Consider the following 19,885-nt stretch of genomic DNA (forward strand, 5'->3'; position numbering starts at 1 on the left):
CACTTACTCACCCTCCCTTCTATGTTGATTAGGAACAGATTTTTCCTCAACTTAATACGTAAACTTCGTTACTTGGAAAGGAAAAGTGACTCAGATATGAACAAATGCACGTTTCTGTGATTGTTGCGTGTGATAAACACTTTGATGCCTTGTGTTGCTGTACCCCAACGTGCAAGTAAACAACTGTATTGGACTTCTTCTTAGCTAATTATGTACACCAGATGAAAAGGATTCAACAATTAGCCTTTTTTTTTTTTATCAACTCACACCAAGGCGAGACTAAGCTGTTTTGAGTACAGACGAGTGAGCTAAGAGTTCTTATCGACTTATTTTTTATGAACTACGACAACAGGAAAAAGAATTTTTTACGTTGGCAAATAAATTCATTCTTTATCCTTTCCCTCCAGTGTTAAAAGTAAACATAAAAGGTCGTTGTACAAATCTTTCTCACGGGGGGATTATTACACATTTGTAGGAAATGATACAAAACGATTCAATTAACAAGAAGATCAAAAGGGGGGTAAAAAAGGAAAAGTCAAAGAGAAGAGGATGGACCTTTGGGATGCAAATTAACCAAAAAATTGATTGGTAATTCTTCTACAACCCTTCCTCGTCTATGAACAGCATGTACCATTGCATTTGCAGACATGTATTTTTTCAGAGTTTGATATGTGTGGAACACCGTGCAAAGCTACCCTTTAAGCTTCTCGTGGTTGACTTGGGCCTTGTTTGTTTCCTCATTCCAAAATGCATCAACAATAGGAAGCTGATATTCATCAGGTTTCAGAGCCAATGCAAAGTCAGGCAAAGTTGGTGCTGTCTCCATAATTCTACATTCAAAAGAATTAGTTTAAATTAGACAAGAACCAACCTTGCTTCCATGTGGTTAGGCAAGAATATCTATTAAATTCCGTGAACAAAGACCCCAAAAATTTCTGCTCAACTGGTTCACTGTTTTCCTGCTGTTAACGTAAGAGTTGCAGCCCCACCACCATATTTGTATCACGTCTATGCTGATATACGTGCATGAATGACTTGTATTTTTTGGAGTTATAGTACTAAAGAAGACTTACTTTTCACTAGAGTATAGATCCCTGTTAATTCGGACCTTGCTAGAAGTGTCCTTGGGAATCTTCTCTGAGAGATACTTCATTGTTCCCCAAAGAGGTGGATTCCTGCATCAGAAATAGGAATTTACTGATTCTCAGAGCCATCAAGATCATCTTAACCTATTATTCAATCTTAAAAAATTGTTACGTGGTTAAGTAGAAAAATGTTGTTTTCTTCATTTAAAATTGGATCTAAGGCAAAATCGGTAAAAATGGAGATGTCACATGGATAGAAGTAACACTAGGAGGACCAAACAGATGCCAAAAGCATGCAAAGATATACAATGCTTTTTCTTTCTGCCATCTCATTTTTTTACAGTACACTGATAGGAAAAAATAAATACTAACATTATTTGCTTTAGTTCATGCTACATGGACACAAATAAGAAATTACTGTCTATAAATAGCTTTAAAAGAAATAATAAATAAATAAATAACCATTCCAAAGGCTTATATATTTGTATACCCCAGTTCTAGAAGCTACCTTTCAAATGTTCCTAACCAAATTCTTATGGCGGACCAAAACAGGAGTAAATTACAGCTATCATAAATGGTGTGGTCTGATCTCTTTTGAATCTCCAGTTTCTCAGATTTCTCGATGTTATATAATGAAACAGAAGGTACACATGTATTTCTGAGTAATTAATATGAATAAAGAAAGAAATCGACAAGCGATCCCATTTGTAACATGGAAGCAGTTGGAAAGTGAGCACAACATTACCTAGAGACAGGAACGGATGCATTAAAAGTTTCACAAGCCTTCTTGCTTTCTTTGAGATACTCATCCGCTGCTTGCAGAGCAGCTACAGCCATTCCATGAGACTTTTCTGTGTTTCCCTCATCAAGAATCAGACCATGATAGTAATATGCTGCGGCCTAAGGAACATGAAATTCTTGCATCAATTCGAGCTTCAAATTCACAAGCATGCTGATGAAGACTCGTTATAGGTCAGATTAAATCATACTCATCCCAATTATCAAATTTTTATGAATATTTACCTATCCAAACCTCAGAAAGTAAATGTTAAGTTAAAAATCATAGTAGTCACTCTGTCGTTACTTTTCATATCATCAACTTGCAAGAACAGGGAATGAGGTACAAGAGACCATAGTAGTTATGCACCCAGTAACTTTAGATTAAGTTCCTACTTGCAAGGCACTTGCTAATAATATAAGAACTGCTGCTTGAAAGTGTTAAATAAAGTGAGAGAAATACAAACAAGGTACCTTAGCTTCAACGTATTTCCACTTCACAAAGAACCTATGCTTTTCTCCCCATCCATTTGCCAATGGTAGGTTCATGAGGTTATCTTGAGCCTACAAAGTGACAGAAGACCATTATTCGTTTTAAGTTCACTTCAGTGCTTAAACCAGTCTAATATGTGATAATCAACTTGTTGAGGTCAGAGTAAATGAAACAAGTAAGAATCCTAAAATGAAAATCGAGTAAAAATATTTGATGACATTCAAATTTGCTAATTATAAAAAGTATTTTTGTTGTGAGACAAAATTATCCGACTCCGCATTTGATTCAAGTGTGTCCTTTGTACTATGAGAGTGGATTTGTGGACAGAGTTCTAGTGCACAATGTTCTGCAGCGTCTGGCACATCTCCAACAAAGTCTATTCGTATCAAAGAGCTCTCCGTACAACAAAGAAATTTTTAATTATTAGACCACATCAGATGATGGCCTTTACACATCCAAATCCACTTATCTTTTAGCAACATTCTAATACTGTGTATATTTAATTAAATAATTCAATAGTTGTCTCAACGCTTGAACTGATCATTACACTGATTCTAATATTGGCTATGTAATTTTTAGCCACTATGGATCTAATACCTGCAGTTGAAAAAATTCAGGAACAAAAATGAGATGCAATATTTAGTAGCAACGGCTGAAACGAAGCTGATTAGGTGAAACAGTGAAGTCTAGACTTCACATTCATAAAACCGAGACTCTGATTCAGATATTCCTGGATAATTCCATTGCCACTAATCTGCCATTTTGAGTGAAATTCGACAATAATGATGAGATTTTTAGCTGAATTAGACCATTTTAGGTTAGGGCTTAATTATTAAAATTAATATTTCTTAACATAGAGAAATAAATAAAGTGTAAATCTTTAATAAAAGATATTGTTACCACAAAATCAAATCTATTCAACATTTAGCCACTTCTATAATCGAGAGCACAAGAGAAAATAAAATTAGTAATGGGCGTTTAGCAGCAGATTATAATTAGGATGACAAGAGCAAGCAGGATGGGAAGGTTAGAATGATGAAATTTCTAAACATTCTCCATAAGCAGTTGAAAAAAAAAAAAAAAAAGTCTCCATTAGCTATAAGAGACTTTAAACATCAAATAAGCCTGGAGGTAATAATAAGCAAAAAAAAAATAAAAATAAAGAGCGAGATAGAGAGAATAGAAATATAACTTCTCAAATAATTTTAACTGGTTTTTGTTTGGTCAAGCATACAGACAAAGAGAAGGGTTACCTGCTGCCAATATTTTACCATCTCACATGCAAGCCTTCGCTTCACAGCTAATGTGGCCTTTGTACTGTCAATTGCTAGTCCAAGTTGAATATCAACACCCTACTCAAGATAACGAGAAGATGTCAAGCAATAGAAAGATTAGGTGATTCACCTTAAGTGAGCATCAAAAGCAAGTAATTAAATAATCTGACACAGGCAAAAAAGCCATCAAGTCCAAAATAAACTAAAAATGAAGACACCAACTCATGCATTATGTTGGAGCTATAACATCGCAGGCTAGACTATAAATCCAATTATCATGGAGCAGGCACTGTTGCTCACCTCAAATGAGCATCAGATAAATGTTTATTTATGTGTGTCGAAGATAGTAAAACATAATCATAACACGTGTAATTGACAAAGGTAAACAGTCATAAAGTCCAGAAGAAACTAAACTAAGACTCCAACTCATGCATTACCACCCAAAGTTCTAACCCAGCAGTGTTGTCTAGCAGCAGTCAAGACATTGTAAACCAGTCCAATAGTTACCATCTGTCTGAAACTGATCGATTAATCTACCAACTTATAACATCCTTGCCAACTCCACTGAATCGAAAAACATTCTAGGCGATGACCAAATTGGATCTCAAAAAACCACAATGTACTACATAGTTCCCCCCACTTCCAATAGACTTTTGCATTGTACCAACACTAACAATCTGATAGACCCGAAATCAGATTAAGGTACCAGAGATGCAGCAAAGTAAGCAAGGGCAGTAAGGGAATCAACCAGGGAAGAGAAGCCACGTGCAGCAGTTACATGGTTAAGGAAATCTGTTAGGAAGTTTCATGGGCAACAGCTTATAAATAGAGGCAACAGAATATGGAATACCAGGCTGAAATTGGTACTCATTGGGAGAGTAGTGGACCTCTCGAACGTCCATAGTTATCCTTGTCATTTCTTTCCTTTCATTTGCATTATCAAAATTGTTATCCTTTAATTACGTGTAATCAACGTTCATCCATGAAATATTGAACTCATTTTCTGTCTTTAGTTACATTAAAGTGTGTTGGGTGAAGTGACATTTTCTCAGGTGCTATCATTGGTATCAGAGCAATTCCGATCCAGATGGTGAATGTAACAGAGTGGGTAGGGAGTTTGGAAGGGGCTCATCAGAAATTGCAGGAGCAGGTGGAAGAGATGCAACATGGCAATTCAAGGATGCAAGCGGAGATGCATAGAATGCAGAGCATTGAGAAGAATATGGCGAATATTTCAGAACAATTCACATTTATGAGGTCAAAATGGGATGAAACAGAGAGAGAGAAGGGAAAGGGCCAAGAAGAAACAAAGGAGTCAAAGTATACCATGCAGTCCGAGATTACGCCGGACCTGGAAATGAAATACCGAGGAGAAGGGGGTGTTACCGGCGGAAATTGGAGGCAGGAGGTTAGAGGAAGGAGGTTAGAAATGCCGGTATTTCTGGGGAAGAACCCAGACGATTGGATCTTTAGAGCCGAACACTATTTCCAGGTGAACCAATTAACGGAGGCGGAGAAATTGGAAACGACAGCCCTATGTTTCGAGGAGAACGCTTGGCATGGTATCAATGGGAGCAAAGGAGAAAAGGCATACGAAGTTGGGAGGAACTTAAATTGCTAATGCGAACTCGATTCAGGTCATCCATGGAGGGGATTATAGAGGAGCGTTTTCTGGCCCTCCGGCAAGAAGGGTCGGTTGGGGAGTACAGAATCGCGTTTGAGACTCTAGCGGCGCCGATCGAGAATATCTCAGAGGCTATGCTAGAGGGCCATTTCATAAATGGGTTGAGCCCAGAAATTGGGGCCGAAATTAGAGTCATACAGCCCAAAGGATTGGACCGGATCATGGAATTGGCCCAATGGATTGAAGAAAAGAATCTGGCTTTGCAAGTTGTAGTCGGTTCAGGCCCAATTAAAGGGAAAACAAGTAACAGCCTCAATTGGTCCTTCAATAAATCACGACAGAACCAGTACAATTGCCCAAGCCCTAACCAAAAATTGACGACTTCGTGAGCAAGTGCCGGAGCTGCTTTGCCCACCAGAGCAGTTCCCTCGCCATTTAAACGACTCAACGAAGCTGAGTTGAGGAGTAAGAAGGAGAGAGGACCGTGTTTTCACTGTGTCGAAAAGTACTCAATCGGGCACAAATGTAAAAACAAAGAGTTGCAGGTAATGTTGATATTTGATGAAGAAAGAGACGAGCAGTGGGGGGAAGAAACAGTAGCAAAGGTGTCGAATGAAGGGAAAAAATGTGATGCAGGGGAGGTAGTGGAATTATCCTTAAACTCGGTGGTAGGACTTACTCCGCCACAGACCATGAAGATTAAAGGAAAAATTCAGGCAGAGGAAGTGGTGGTGTTAATCGACTGTGGGGCCAGCCATAACTTCGTGTCGGCAAACTTAGTGCGAAAATTGGGTTTGCTGAGAACCGAGACATTGAGTTATGGGGTATTCATGGGAGCAGGGCTGGCTGTGCAAGGGACAGAGGTATTTAAGGGAGTAAAATTATTCCTTCAAAACTTGAAGGTGGTGGAAGATTTCCTCCCTTTGGAATTAGGGAGCTCCGACGTAATCCTGGGAATGAAGTGGTTGTCCACCTTGGGCCCAACGAAGGTGGACTAGAAATCTCTTACGATGAAATTTTGGTCAGGTGGGAATATCGTTACCTTGCAAGGGGATCCTAGTCTTAGTAAGACTGTGGTCACTCTGAAGGCGATGATGAAAGCATTCAGGGAAGGGGGGAAGGAATACTCCTGGAGCTGGGAAGTTTGGGAATTGAAGAGGAAAAAGGGGAACGAAAAAATCCAGCCCAAGTTGGGGAAGTCTTGAAGGAGTTTGAAGAAGCATTTACAGAGCCCATGGGGCTGCCACCATGGCGGGGAAAGGATCACGCAATCAATCTTCAACCTGGGACATGACCGGTTAGTGTGAGGCCTTATCGTTACCCACACGTGCAGAAAAATGAGATAGAGAAGTTGGTGAAGGAAATGTTAGCAACGGGGATAATCCGACCAAGCACTAGTACATTCTCCGGTCCAGTTTTGCTAGTGAGAAAGAAAGATGGGGGGTAACGCTTTTGTGTGGATTATAGAGCGGTGAACAAGGTAACAGTGCCGGATAAGCTTCCCATTCCAATGATAGATGAATTATTGGATGAATTGCACGGGGCAGCCATTTCTCTAAGTTAGACCTGAAGGGGGAGGTATCATCAAATTCGGGTGAAACATGAGGACATTCCTAAAACAGCTTTTAGGACGCACAAAGGGCATTATGAATTTCTGGTGATGCCATTCGAGCTAACTAATGCACCTGCCACTTTTCAATCGCTTATGAATGAGGTGTTTAAAGAGCAATTGAGGCAATTTGTGTTAGTATTCTTCGATGATATTTTGGTGTTCAGCCGTAATCTGGAAGAGCACGTGGAGCATTTAAAGTGTGTCTTGGGAATACTATCGCAACATCAATTGTATACCAATCACAAGAAATGTAGTTTTGGGTAAGAAGAGATAGAATAGTTGGGGCACGTCATATCATGTCGGGATGTAGCCACTGATTACTAAAAAATTCAAGCTATGTTGAAATGGCCGACTCCCAGAAAATTAACAAAACTTCATGGGTTTCTAGAGCTGACAAGCTACTATCATCGGTTCGTGAAGGATTATGGTGGCGTGGCCCTTAACGGAGAGATTACGCAAGGGAAATTTTTTTGGGATGAGGTAGTGGAGCAGGCATTTTAGAGGCTAAAAACGGCATGACGTCCTTACCAGTCCTCGCACTTCCAGACTTCAGCCGGCCCTTTGTTATAGAAACTGATGCATGTTATAGAAACTGATGCATCAGGGTCCGACCTAGGGGCAGTTTTGATGCCAGACCAGCACCCAATTGCATTTTATAGTCACACCCTTAAGCCGAATGGAAGGGTGAAGTCAGCATATGAGAGGGAGTTGATGGTTGTGGTGTTCACAGTACAAAAATGGAGACACTATTTGCTGGGGCATAAATTTTATGTGAGAACCGATCAAAAGAGCTTGAAATTCCTGTTAGAACAAAGGGAGGTAAACCCAGAATATCAGAAATGGCTGCATAAACTAATGGGGTACCAGTTTGAAATTCAATATCGGCCAGGATGTGAAAACAAGGCAGCCGATGCACTTTCTCGAGTCAGTTCATCTGTTGTGTTGATGACTTCATCCATATCGTCAGTATTACAGTTGGACATATTAACAAAAAGGATGAGAGAAGATCCTCAGTTACTTCGTATTGTTAAAGAATTGGAGCAAGATCCTACCAGCCATCCCGAGTATGCAATGGTAAATAGACAATTGTTATTCAAGGGCCGACTGCTGCTGCTAAAACAATCAACCTTGATTCCTTTAATGCTATATGAGGGGCATGACAGTAAAGTGGGAGGCCATTCTGGCTTCCTTAAAACTTATAAGAGGATTGCTGCAAATGTTCATTGGGAAGGTATGAAGTCTGTGATACACAGTTATGTTAGCAGATGTACGGTGTGCCAACAGAACAAATACTTAGCCCTATCACCAGGGGGGTTGCTGCAACCTCTTCCAATTCCCAATAAGGTATGGGAGGATATAGCTATTGATTTCATTGAAGGCCTTCCTAAATCAAGCTCCATGGATACAATACTTGTGGTTGTAGACCGATTGAGTAAATATGGCCATTTTATAGGCCTAAAGCACCCTTTTACAGTGGCAGGTGTGGCTGGAATTTTTGTTAAAGAGGTGGTGCGACTACATAGGGTGCCCCGTTCCATAGTTCCAGATAGGGATAAGATATTTGTGAGCCATTTTTGGGAGGAGTTGTTTCGTTTACAAGGAACAAAGCTCAATCGAAGTACATCTTACCACCCTCAGTCGGACGGGCAGTTGAAAGTATTGAACTGCATTCTAGAAACCTATCAGAGGTGCTTTGCATCTTCTCAGCCTAGATCATGGTTCAATTGGCTACCTTGGGCTGAGCTGTGTTACAACACTTCTTATCATGTTACAGCCAAGATCACCCCTTTCCAAGTAGTCTATGGGTGCGAGTCACCAGTATTATTGCAATTTGAAAAAGGATCCACATCCATATCAGCTCTAGACCAACAGTTACAAGAAAGGGATCGCATGTTAGAGGAACTGAAAGCACAACTGTTGCGGGCTCAAATGAAAATGAAGGACCTTGCAGATAAAAAAAGAAGAGAGGTGCAGTTTGAGATAGGCGATCTGGTTTATTTGAAAATCAGACCTAATCGTCACAAAACCTTGTCCGTGAGACCAAATAAAAAGCTATCTCCGAGGTTTTATGGACCTTTTACTGTAGAGAAGAAAATTGGATCAGTTGCGTATAAGCTGGCCTTACCGCCTACCTGCAACATTCATCCTCTTTTCCATGTTTCCCGGTTGCGCAGAGCTGTGGGAGTTGTACAGGCTGTGAAGGTAGTACCCTAGAAATTAAGTGATGAATTAGAGATGTTGGTAGAACCGGAGGCATTATTGGGAGTGAGACCAGGTGTGGGATCCAACATCAAAGGCTTGGATGTCTTAATCCAATGGAAAGGACTTCCACCCTTAGAAGCTACTTGGGAGTCCTATGACTTGATGAAACAGCAATTCCCCACCTTCCACCTTGAGGACAAGGTGGATCTCATGGGGGGAAGTAATGATAGACCCAAAATCAGATTGAGGTACCAGAGACGCAGCAAAGTAAGCAAGGGCAGTAAGGGAATTAACCAGGGAAGAGAAGGCACGTGCAGCAGTTGCATGGTTAGGGAAATCTGTTAGGAAGTTTCATGGGCAACAGCTTATAAATAGAGTCAACAGAATATGGAATACCAGGCTGAAATTGGTACTCATTGGGAGAGTAGTGGACCTCTTGAACGTCCATAGTTATCCTTGTTATTTCTTTCCTTTCATTTTGCATTATCAGAATTGTTATCCTTTAATTCCGTGTAATCAACATTCATCTATGAAATATTGAACTCATTTTCTGTCTTTAGTTACATTAATGTGTGTTGGGTGAAGTGACATTTTCTCAGGTTCTATCACAATCCTAACTACATAAATAACACTAGGCAACATAAAGTGAACACTGTATGAAAAGTCTAACATGCTTTGGCCAAAGTTTCTACCCAAGTAATCACATGAAATGTTTTAGCCAATTGTTTAAGAAATAATTGATTCATTAACATTTTCTTGTAAAATCCTTTCAAAGCTCTATTATATCCCTGTCATTTGGAGTGACCTCGCACACATGTAAAATTTCAAGTCACCAAAGATGTTGACTTGTGACCATAGCTTTGGTAACACAAGATTTCTGCAATGTTTATAAGCACAATTCAATTGAATATCCTCTTATGGCAATCAACATTGTCATGTTTTATGTTGTTAATGATAGACCATTCAAAAATTGGGAAGACACCAACAGATACTGATATATTTTTATGAAAATATTTGCCATTTTCATTTCTTTCTGGTAGTCTAATTTATGCAGCATCATAAACAGAAAAACCTAAATCTAGTCCAGGTACCCATCAAAAGCTCGATATGTGAATACCTGGCCCAGCGCTTGGAGGCAAAGTGCTCGTAGAACACCTTCTGCAAGGTCCACAGGTAGATTTCTCCTAATGCATATGGTCAAAGGGTGATCCCACGGTTCATGGAGATGATTCTAATTGCTAACCAAAAGTAATCATCAAGATACCTGTGTTCGGAAGGCAATTGGGGGAGAACATGCCGGACTGCACAGTCAAGGTAACCGGCTGCCTTAAGGAAAATATCAATAGCAGATCGCCTGCTCTCTGTTGGAAAAGGGACAAAAGAAGGCAGAAATGAGAAAAAAAATGTATGAAGCATGCGGCTGGATACAGATATGAATCGACCGAAGTAGTTCAGATGCTAAACAAGAAAAGGTTAAATTAAGATTCTTTGCATACTTTCAAGCGCAATCAGAATATTTTGGCTCCAAATCAAAAGCTAGAAATTGCAGTACACTGAAAACACAAGCTTGTGGAGACTACATCTTCCAAGGGCTTCACTTTTACGTGTCTACTTAAAACATATATTAGCTCACATAGAAGCACAAAAACTCTCCCAGACACACAAAATATTTCTATTATGCTTCTAGTTTTGGCCACAGAGAAGACTCATTACGATGTGATGGGAACAATTATACTTTCCAGGCTATAATGAAATTTTGGAAAGAAAAATGGTCAGACTATTATAAGAGTAATTTTGGAAAGGAAGAATGGTCAGATTATTATAAGAGTAATTTTACAATTAAAGGAAGATACAAAGGAAAAAAGATTGAAATGGAGTATAAGCAAAAGAATGGCAAACAAAATAAAGACCCAAGGAATCCGGTAGCTTCAATGACCAATTTTTAATAAGAAAGGCGATTCACAAAATTATAAAAAATGTTAAGAGGATTAGGAATCCTCTCACACTGACCTAATCCTCTCACACTGATGACCTCTAATATCATATGACTACCTGCAAGTCAAAGGGTTTCCATTAAATATCTCCATAACATTTTCTATCCCATCTCTTTGAAAAACTGCACGCCCTGAGTCCATCTAATATCCATGTCTAGGTCCTCACCCAAATACAAGGAGCCACATATTTTACCCTGATAATGAGCTGATAGAATCTTCAAATAGTGTTGTTCTAATATCGGCATAACATTTGCTCGTCTTGGCTATATCTCTTATGGACTTTTATTTATAGAGAATAATAAACATTTATGCAGCATTAGACATACTCATCACTAGGATAAATTATGTTTTAAGAAGAAAATCTTGGCTTTCATTTGTGAGAACACTGATTTGAGTGCAAACACATCCTTGTCATCAATTAAGCCCTTGTTTGAGTCCCATTTTTTCACATTCATTCCCATTATTTATTTTACATTACTCATTTTCAACTATACATTCTTCATTAAAAATGATATTACACGCAAATCAAAAAAATTTCCTTCTTTTTAACCATACATTTCCCATCAATTTACTATTCCGTAATACATTACAAAAAATTAATGGGGCTCAAACAAGGCCTAATTGTGACAGGCTATGTCCACACCTAGCCAGAATATCATAGGACAGTCATGTTATATTCTCCTCCAGGTCATTACCAATAGTTACTTTCAATCACATGAGTTCCTTCTTATGTTGGGTTTCTTTATGATTTAATAAAATCATGTCGACGACTGAATATTTTTGAGTAATCTTCCAAATCCAATTTCAATAAGAGAAGGAGTGCCAACAAATGCTACCGCACTAACTATTAAGTATGTGCACATGCCGCACATTAATCAGCTATGCTACCACATCTTAAAATAATAACAGGTTAAAAGAAACAATATATGATTGAAGATGTGATTCAATAAATGTAAAAGTTACAAATCTTTTCAAGATGTTTGGTGACATCTGCAGTTTAACTACTTAACCATATTACTTCTGCAAAATTGGATTTAGCAATAACAACCTACCTTCTGACATCTTTGGTTGATAACCATCAGCAGATGTTCTAGGAAGAAGCAAAAGATTAGCTTGGGACAATGATAGCATTGCCATCAAGTGCAAAACTGACAATACTTCATACCAAGCACTATACATTGCCGTTTCCTGGATAATAAATAATAACAGTAAGATGAGTAGTGCCCTGAAAAGAAAAAAATTATTAAACAGAAGGTTGTTAGTTGAAAATGCTAATTTGACCTCCGCTTCATCCTCCTGATTGACCCAAACAAACTGTACTTTGTGTTGCAATGGGCTCCCTATACAATGAAAAGAATTAGCGCTTAGGAACAATATCTTCCCAGCATATCTGGTAACTAGATTGACGCCTAACATGTTTACCATCTTTAACCAAACCCAAAAGAACAGGCAAATAATCTTCGAGAGCCTGAAGAAGATCTCCCAGAGTTGAACCGCCTGCAGGAAATATCTGGTCAAACATCAAGATGCAATATCAGAAAACAAAAAATGTAAGGGTTCTACAAATAACCATGTTGAGTAGCCGTTCTCCGTCTTGTTCTTGTAATAGTCGGAGCTTCTTGTGCAGCTATAACTACAATTCTGGTTCTAAGTGCAGAAAGACGTTCCACTAAACTTTTAGACAAATGATCGCCTAATGCCTGGGAGAAATCCACGGTCTTAGGAATCCTTAAACCTGGCACAAATACAGAGACCTCACCAATGTTTGATGGTCTCTTTCTGTTTCCACCTGTGTCCTTCGTCGTTGATACAAAGCATCCCATATCCTTGAATTTCCTTTATTTGCAAGCCCAATCAGTAAACAATAAAAAATTGGACATGCGAAATTAAAAACCAGAATAAAGAAAATAGAAGGGCAAGGGTCCTTTCAATGTACACATATACACAAATACTCTTTCAGATACGATATCTTGTACAGTAACATTAAGGAAGCATACACGAACAAGGCAAACATCACAAGGAAATTTGAAAAACAAGCACAAGCCAAGTGATAAAGTCTAAACTCATTAAATGAAGACAACCAACAAAACAGTTGGCAACTCACGAGGTCAGAGTGTAAAATGATGAATAGAGATAAATATGTTTACCTGTGCCTTTAATAATCAGAAGATATATAGCTGGTCAAATTCTCAAGTACTTTCTGCATGGAAAAAAATAAATAAAATTCAAAAGTTAGATACAAATGCAGTCAAGGTAAGAACATTAAGTGACTGAACAAAAAAGGAAAGGTGACATCAATATCACAAGACAGGCGTGAAACTGCGCTCTCCCATGCTTGCTTCTATATGAAAATTGTACGTCTTCCATTCCCAATTAGCAATAATAATACCAAACAGAAAATCAAGGGCTAGTTAAAATAAATAAATAAAAGCCAAGCAATTCACTTTCATTGCGAAAGCTGGAGAAAACCAATATTTGCTTAAAGTTGTTCAAGTGTAGAACTTCTAATTAACCAAACTTAATATCAAAAAGGAAAAAGAAAAAAGAATGACATCCCTTCAATTTTTGCTAGCTCAAACCCTAAAAACCCATCAATCTTGTCGAATTTTAGCTAAAGAAATAAACAGAGTCAAAATTACAGTACCTGGTATATATAGAGGACCCAGAAAATTCCATCAAGAAATAACTAAAAATATAACAGAAAAAGAAAGAAAGGGATGATGGGCCTTTCTTCGTTTGGAATTGACTATATTCTGGATTTGATAAAGAAGTGGTCAGACAATCAGCAAAATCGAATCGATTCTCACTCAAATTCAACTGAATCCCAAATCTTGTTGAAATATCCCTAAAGACAGAGAAACAAGTAAGAAGAGAGGGGTGACTTGAAAGTTTCCACCTTGAATTGATGAACGTAGATTGGTATTGTTGATGAGTAGTCGTAGCAGTAAAGAGAGAGGAAACAGAAAAAAACAAAAATAGGTGAAACAAACAGAACTCCCAGTTGAGATAGAAGATGAAAGAAGATAGTTTTTTTTACTGTTTTATTACCACATTTGACTTATATGTAATAAAAAAGTAATGCATGGAGCCGAATAATACCTTTTACTGGTCATATTCCATCTTTCTCCTAGTGCAGTTTTCAATGGAAAACTTAAAGATTTTCACCATCCCTACACTTCAGTGATCACTATTTAAGCCTTTCAGTCTCAGGAGAAGACACTATACAGACAGAAAAATTAGAATGCCCTCCTATAAAGATTCCAATAATGTGAAAATGAAATATAAATTAGTTTCTAGAAATAATTGAACGATTCTTGTCAAGTTTACGTGAGGCGTATATTTACTTTTATTTCTACGAACTTATCTTGGTATTAGCATACTATTTTTCCAATGGTGCGTAACTTTCAGACAACCTTATCATAATAGCTGCTCATCAAGAAAGGTCTCGTGTTTCCACTAGATGACTCACACTTTGTTCTGGACTACTATTAAATCTTTACAACCGATCTTAGATTGGAAATGATGTGTGGATTCTATTGCCGTGATTTTTGTCTTTTGTATTTTACTTTGTTATTTGAGTTGCATAGGGGCAAACTCATAATTATTGTTCAGAGGGGGGCGAGAATTGAAATTGCGGGGGCAATTGGGGAAAGGGAAGTACGATTAAGTGAAAAATTGGAATCATGTAGGCTTATTTTCTTCTCAATGTCAAAAAGACTTACTTTGTTGGATTTGGGTTAAAAATTATGTGGATTTTTTTTTCAATGTCAAAAATTAAGGATCCAGTGAGTACAATGAGTCCACTCTTGGGGGTGAAATCCTTGTAAAGAACGACTTTGTCTAGCCAATGTTGCGAGTTTTCATTTGAACATTGGGGCTGTGGATGGAAAATGTCATCTGCTTTTATTCTTTGAGACGTAATAACTTATACACACGTATACGTCCTTTTTTTTGCCTGTGAGCTATAAGGATTTGTGAGGAAATCTCGCTTGTGCCCTTTGTATTGCTCTTCAAGTTGTAGAAGACTCGTACAAGTAAGGTTTGCTTTTTTCATTTACTTCAAATTTAAGTTTTATAACGTTAATGAGTAGAAATGCTCATATTTTTTAGTTTGCTTGTCAAGTTGCAAAGAGTTTCATAAACTCAAGTGACTTGGGAGTTGCAACCTCTTATTTGCCTTTCGAGTTGCCAGAACTTCTACAAGCATGACTCTTTCTTGTTCTTTGTACTTTCAATTTCAAGAATGGGGAAGGTTTTCTCCTGCATTTCACCTGACTTGTTGAGTTATAACGACTTATATGAACAAAGTCGCTCATGAGCATATGTAACTTTGGTTAACTACTACAAATGGAGTCAAATTTCAGCTACTCTTGACAATAGAGATGACTTGTTTATATAATTTATTTTTCATTGTCTCTCCTCTTCTCATACAAAATTTAGTCACAAGTTGTGACTATCTTTAATCAAAATTTAGAAACATTAAAAGTTATGATATTGGGTTAGATCGTTTTGTAATCCCACTTGATTGAATTTAGGTGCAGATTTGACATTTGAACTACCACCCAAAAAGTTTGAATTCATCAACAAAAGGTCAAAAATTGAAGGGAAAAACAGACTAAAATAACATGGGAGCCAAATTATAGTCCCATATCGTTTGACTAGTTAATCGACCATTTTCAAAATATATAGATATTGAAACTCATTATTAAATTAAAATTCTAAAAAGTACATTACAATATCCTTTTTTTCCATCTCGTCAATTCTAAACTTAGAGAATAATAAAATCTCAATTCGTGATATACTAACATTTTGATATATTTCCAAGTGTAAAAGAGAAGGGAATATTAAATTTGTGTGTCATATTCTTTATATTTATTGGCAGAGTCACGATAGATAGCAGGATGGCAACAACTCCTGCAATATTTTGATATTTTCAAGTGATTGCTAACATTATAAAGCTATAATACCAATTATAAACTTATAAACTTTTTAAAGAAATATTTATTAATATTTCATTATTTTTTTGTTTAGCATCGAAGACTTTTGTAGAGGAAGAGAAAACAACTTTTACTTATCAAATTGATGTCAAAATATTCAATTTCGTTGACCCTTTTCGATCAACAATACCCAGTAATTAGTGTCAAAATTACAACAGGAGGAAGTCGTCAATCCTTGAACCATGTAATTTTTTAGACGACGAACAAATATATTATGAGAAAAACGATTCCTCTCTAAAATTTATTGGTATGCTCGTAAACTTCGTAATATTAACTATCCATTATTGAATATGTATTATTGCACTTGGATGGGTATCCCATCAATTATTTAGATTGACAAAGGCCAAAACTAATTTTGTGACACTATTGGATTGGACACAAAAATATCCATTGAAAGTAACGTTTAATGAACTGAAACGTGGCACAATGTACAGAGATTAGCTGACCAAATGACACGTGTCCAATTACCCTTACTATTTTTAAACAAAACAAAAAAACTTATTAGCCATCCAATCTCTAGCCCAATCACAGGTCTTATCAAGATCACGATTACGTCACGATGTTTTGCCATGTGGAAGATGGTAGTAATTTGGACGGCTGCCAATGCTTGTCTGGTTTGGTCAAGTAATCTTTCACTTTCAAATCCCCCCTATTGCAAGTTTATATATTTATTTCATGGGTTCAAAAAGTATATGTAGAGCGACTGCAAAAACAGAGAATAAGTCATTGCTTGAACCTCATTCTTGTTCAAAAATGTATTTTTGAATAGTATATTAATAGAAAATATGTGATTAAAAATAAAGAAAAGTTATAGATTTACCTGTAACATTTTTTATTGAATAATATGTTGTTAAAATGGGATTAAATCACTGTTAAAAAATATATTTTGATGAAAAAAATGGAGCGCAATGAGATTTTTATTTTTTCCCCTGAATGAACTTATTTTAATTGTGTACAAGTGTCTACAAGTCCACAAGTGGAATTTACTATCTCGTTCATGCAAATATACATGCCTTGTTAGAATTTATAGTTGGTGTGAATATTATTAGCTCGTTTGCTAATAAATTAAGCATACATAAATTTTATATCAATATACATGAGTTTTGGTTAATTCATGTTAACGAAGTTGATCTTTTAATAAGGGACTTCAAGACATTAAAGGTTATCAAAGCTCAACAAATTGAAACGAGTAGTGATACAGATGATGTTCTCAAATAAGCTCTCATATTTCAATAACATATTATGAATAAAATTTCAAATTTACTAATATATGAAATAAATATACAAGATAAAAAACAATTGTAGCCCATTTGAGGATGACATTTTAAGGACTAGACTATCGTACACGTGTTAAGTAATTGATGGGGCGGTCCATTCAACACACTTAATGGTTGTCGTTTCTCTCTCTCTCTTATTTTGAGTTATGAAAATAAGTTTCTATATATTCGACACACTTTATGGTTGTCTTTATCGGATACAAGATCAATTTTGATTGATGAGGCAGTCCATTCAACACGCATCTTGGTTGTCCTTTTTTCCCCCCTCTCCTGTTTTGAGTTATGAAAATAAGTTTCTATGTAGAGTAATAATACTTGTCCTTTCTTCTTATTTTTCAAGACTAAATTTCATGTACTTCGATTGAACTCAAGTTATCCACATGATAACTATATTGAAGGGTTATTAGGCATCTTGTAGATTGCAAGTATCTAAACATATGACGATGAAAATAATAACATAGATACAAGAGTTTGAGATTCTTTTTTCTCGTCTATTTCACGTCTACATGTTTATGGAGAAAATGACCATAAATGATTGGTTCGTACACATATATCCTTTCTAATTTTTTATTTTTTTTAAAAAATTCCTTATATAGTCATATTTTTTGAATTGATTTTAATTTATTCATTGCAAAAAAATGAATTATTATTATTTCTTTTTGATAAAAATATGTTAAGAGTTATTTTATTCCTAAAAAAAAAAAAACAATAATAATAATGTGTTATTGTCTAAGCTAAAATTAAGGGGAAAAATTACATTTTTATTTATAGCATGACACTTAAAGGTAAAATAAATAAATAAATAAATAAATATATATATATATATATACACGAATTTGATCTCTTAAGCACCGGTGTATAGTTTATACTAAACACCATACTCAGTTGGTACACTACAATAGATGGTGTAATTAGTTTTAAAACTAACCATTATCTTTCACCGTCTATTGTAATGTGCTATGTCACTTGCTACTTAACATAAATCGAGCACCGGTGCCTAGGAAATCATGACTTATATACATACACAAACATTCCTATCCTTTCAACTTTTTGAGATGAGAGACTTCTCAAGTTTGAAAACTTATTGCTATCTATTATAGATTAGATGTAGAAAATGGTACTATATTTTTAAGTTGTTATCCTATCGAACTTTATTGAAGATTACAAAAGCATCCGGCATCATGGAGTTACAAGCATACTTTAGCTGTAAGAAAGTTAAAGATGCTATCAAAAGCATTCCATGCCTTTCAATTATTGACCCACTTGCATCTATTATTGTCTAGATAGATGCATCTAACATAGGTTATGGTGGGATTTTAAAGCAAATTCCAAAAAAGTCTAGTCAATAACAACTGATTAGATTCCATTCGAGTGTGTGACCAGCCCTTAAAGGAACTATTCCACTGTCAAAAAGAAATTTTATTGATTATACCGCATATTTCAAAATTTCAAGATAATCTAATCAATAAATAATTTGTTTTAATTAAAGTTTTAAAAGATGTTTTGCAAAAAGATGTTAAAAACCTGGTTCCAGAAAATCCAAGAACGATTAATCAAGAGGGGGTGAATTGGTTATCTAAAACTTTTTCGAAAATAAATGCAAATTTAATCGGGCAAACAATATAACACGAAAATAGCAAGAGGAAGATAGAAAAAAAGGGGAAACGATATGTTTTGGAGGTTCGATCCAAAGCAATGATCTATGTCTCCTATTATCAAGCTCTCCGTCACGAGCAAAATCTTTTCCACTATTATTAGTTGACTTATTGTGCAATCCAATCTTTACAACGCTTCCAATGACTAACAACTAAGGAGCACCGATCCTTTTACAAAGTTGAGCTTTTCGGGATCTCAACACGACCCACTATTCAACCAAAAGTAAATTTTACAAAAGGAATGTTCTCTCACAATAAAAATATATTCAAAGTTGAGTATAAAATGAGAGAAGTAGGCCAACATTTTAATGAGTGGCAATGAGTAAAGTTCGAGTGTTAGTTTTGAAAAACTGTAGTAAATGAAATGATTTTTAAAAGTAAACTCAATTAAAAGTTTTTCAAAAGTGAATGAATTGATAGAGATAAATAAATAGTAGAGAACAAAAGTTAATGCTTAAAAGTGTCTCAATTTAATGCTCTTAGAAGTGATGAAATGAAGCAAGAAGTGGGGATATTTATAGAGTCCAAAACGTTAAAAAACCTGTATTTGCGGATGACTTGTCCAATTGACCGCCTCTTGTTTGGAAGACCAATATAACTGTTTGTACAGTAAAAATCAGAAGTCAAAACGGTCAAATTTTGGACCGTTGGAAGGAATAAGATCGACCACCTCTCTAGGCGGTTGACCACCCAGGTAGTGCGATCTTTTTACATTTTGGTCCCGTTTGTTCCGATTTGAGAGTTTTGAAGTGTATGGATTTTTGCTAAATATTTTAACTAAATTTTCATGATAAAAATGTTTTTAAAGTCCATATATCATTTTTAAAAGTCATTTTTATTTTTGATCAAAATTTGTACTTGAATGACTATTAGTTCACAAAAAATGTTTTTAATG

General features: G+C 36.3%; 1 protein-coding gene across 3 annotated transcripts; it reads right to left on the reverse strand.

Moving 5' to 3' along the window:
- Window positions 1–354: 354 nt before the first annotated feature.
- LOC111405409 lies at window positions 355–14,536 on the reverse strand. Of its 3 annotated transcripts, none has more exons than XM_023034271.1 (13): window positions 14,161–14,536; window positions 13,209–13,261; window positions 12,632–12,897; window positions 12,484–12,558; window positions 12,343–12,401; window positions 12,114–12,249; window positions 10,332–10,428; window positions 10,185–10,251; window positions 3,609–3,707; window positions 2,337–2,426; window positions 1,831–1,985; window positions 1,074–1,175; window positions 355–830 (listed from the first exon to the last, which is right to left on the reverse strand). In XM_023034271.1, exons 3-13 carry the CDS (start codon window positions 12,882–12,884, stop codon window positions 692–694), a joined length of 1,272 nt encoding a protein of 423 aa, XP_022890039.1. In that variant the 5' UTR covers window positions 12,885–12,897; window positions 13,209–13,261; window positions 14,161–14,536; the 3' UTR covers window positions 355–691. The 3 variants fall into 3 exon arrangements, with proteins under 3 accessions (XP_022890039.1, XP_022890040.1, XP_022890038.1); XM_023034272.1 differs by lacking the exon at window positions 14,161–14,536 and adding an exon at window positions 13,958–14,097; XM_023034270.1 differs by lacking the exon at window positions 14,161–14,536 and adding an exon at window positions 13,706–14,096.
- Between the last annotated feature and the right edge of the window lie 5,349 nt (window positions 14,537–19,885).

This window comes from Olea europaea, chromosome 12 (assembly GCF_002742605.1).
Source record: "Olea europaea var. sylvestris chromosome 12, O_europaea_v1, whole genome shotgun sequence".
NCBI classification, from domain to species: domain Eukaryota; kingdom Viridiplantae; phylum Streptophyta; class Magnoliopsida; order Lamiales; family Oleaceae; genus Olea; species Olea europaea.

Bases quoted from the DNA above. Each gene is read 5' to 3' on its own strand.
- LOC111405409 (XM_023034271.1), bottom strand. From the start codon at position 12,884: ATGGGATGCTTTGTATCAACGACGAAGGACACAGGTGGAAACAGAAAG. The intron at 12,559-12,631 runs GTTATTTGTAGA...TATTTCCTGCAG, and splicing joins GAGAACGGCTACTCAACATG to GCGGTTCAACTCTGGGAGAT. The intron at 12,250-12,342 runs GTCAAATTAGCA...TTTATTATCCAG, and splicing joins ATCAGGAGGATGAAGCGGAG to GAAACGGCAATGTATAGTGC.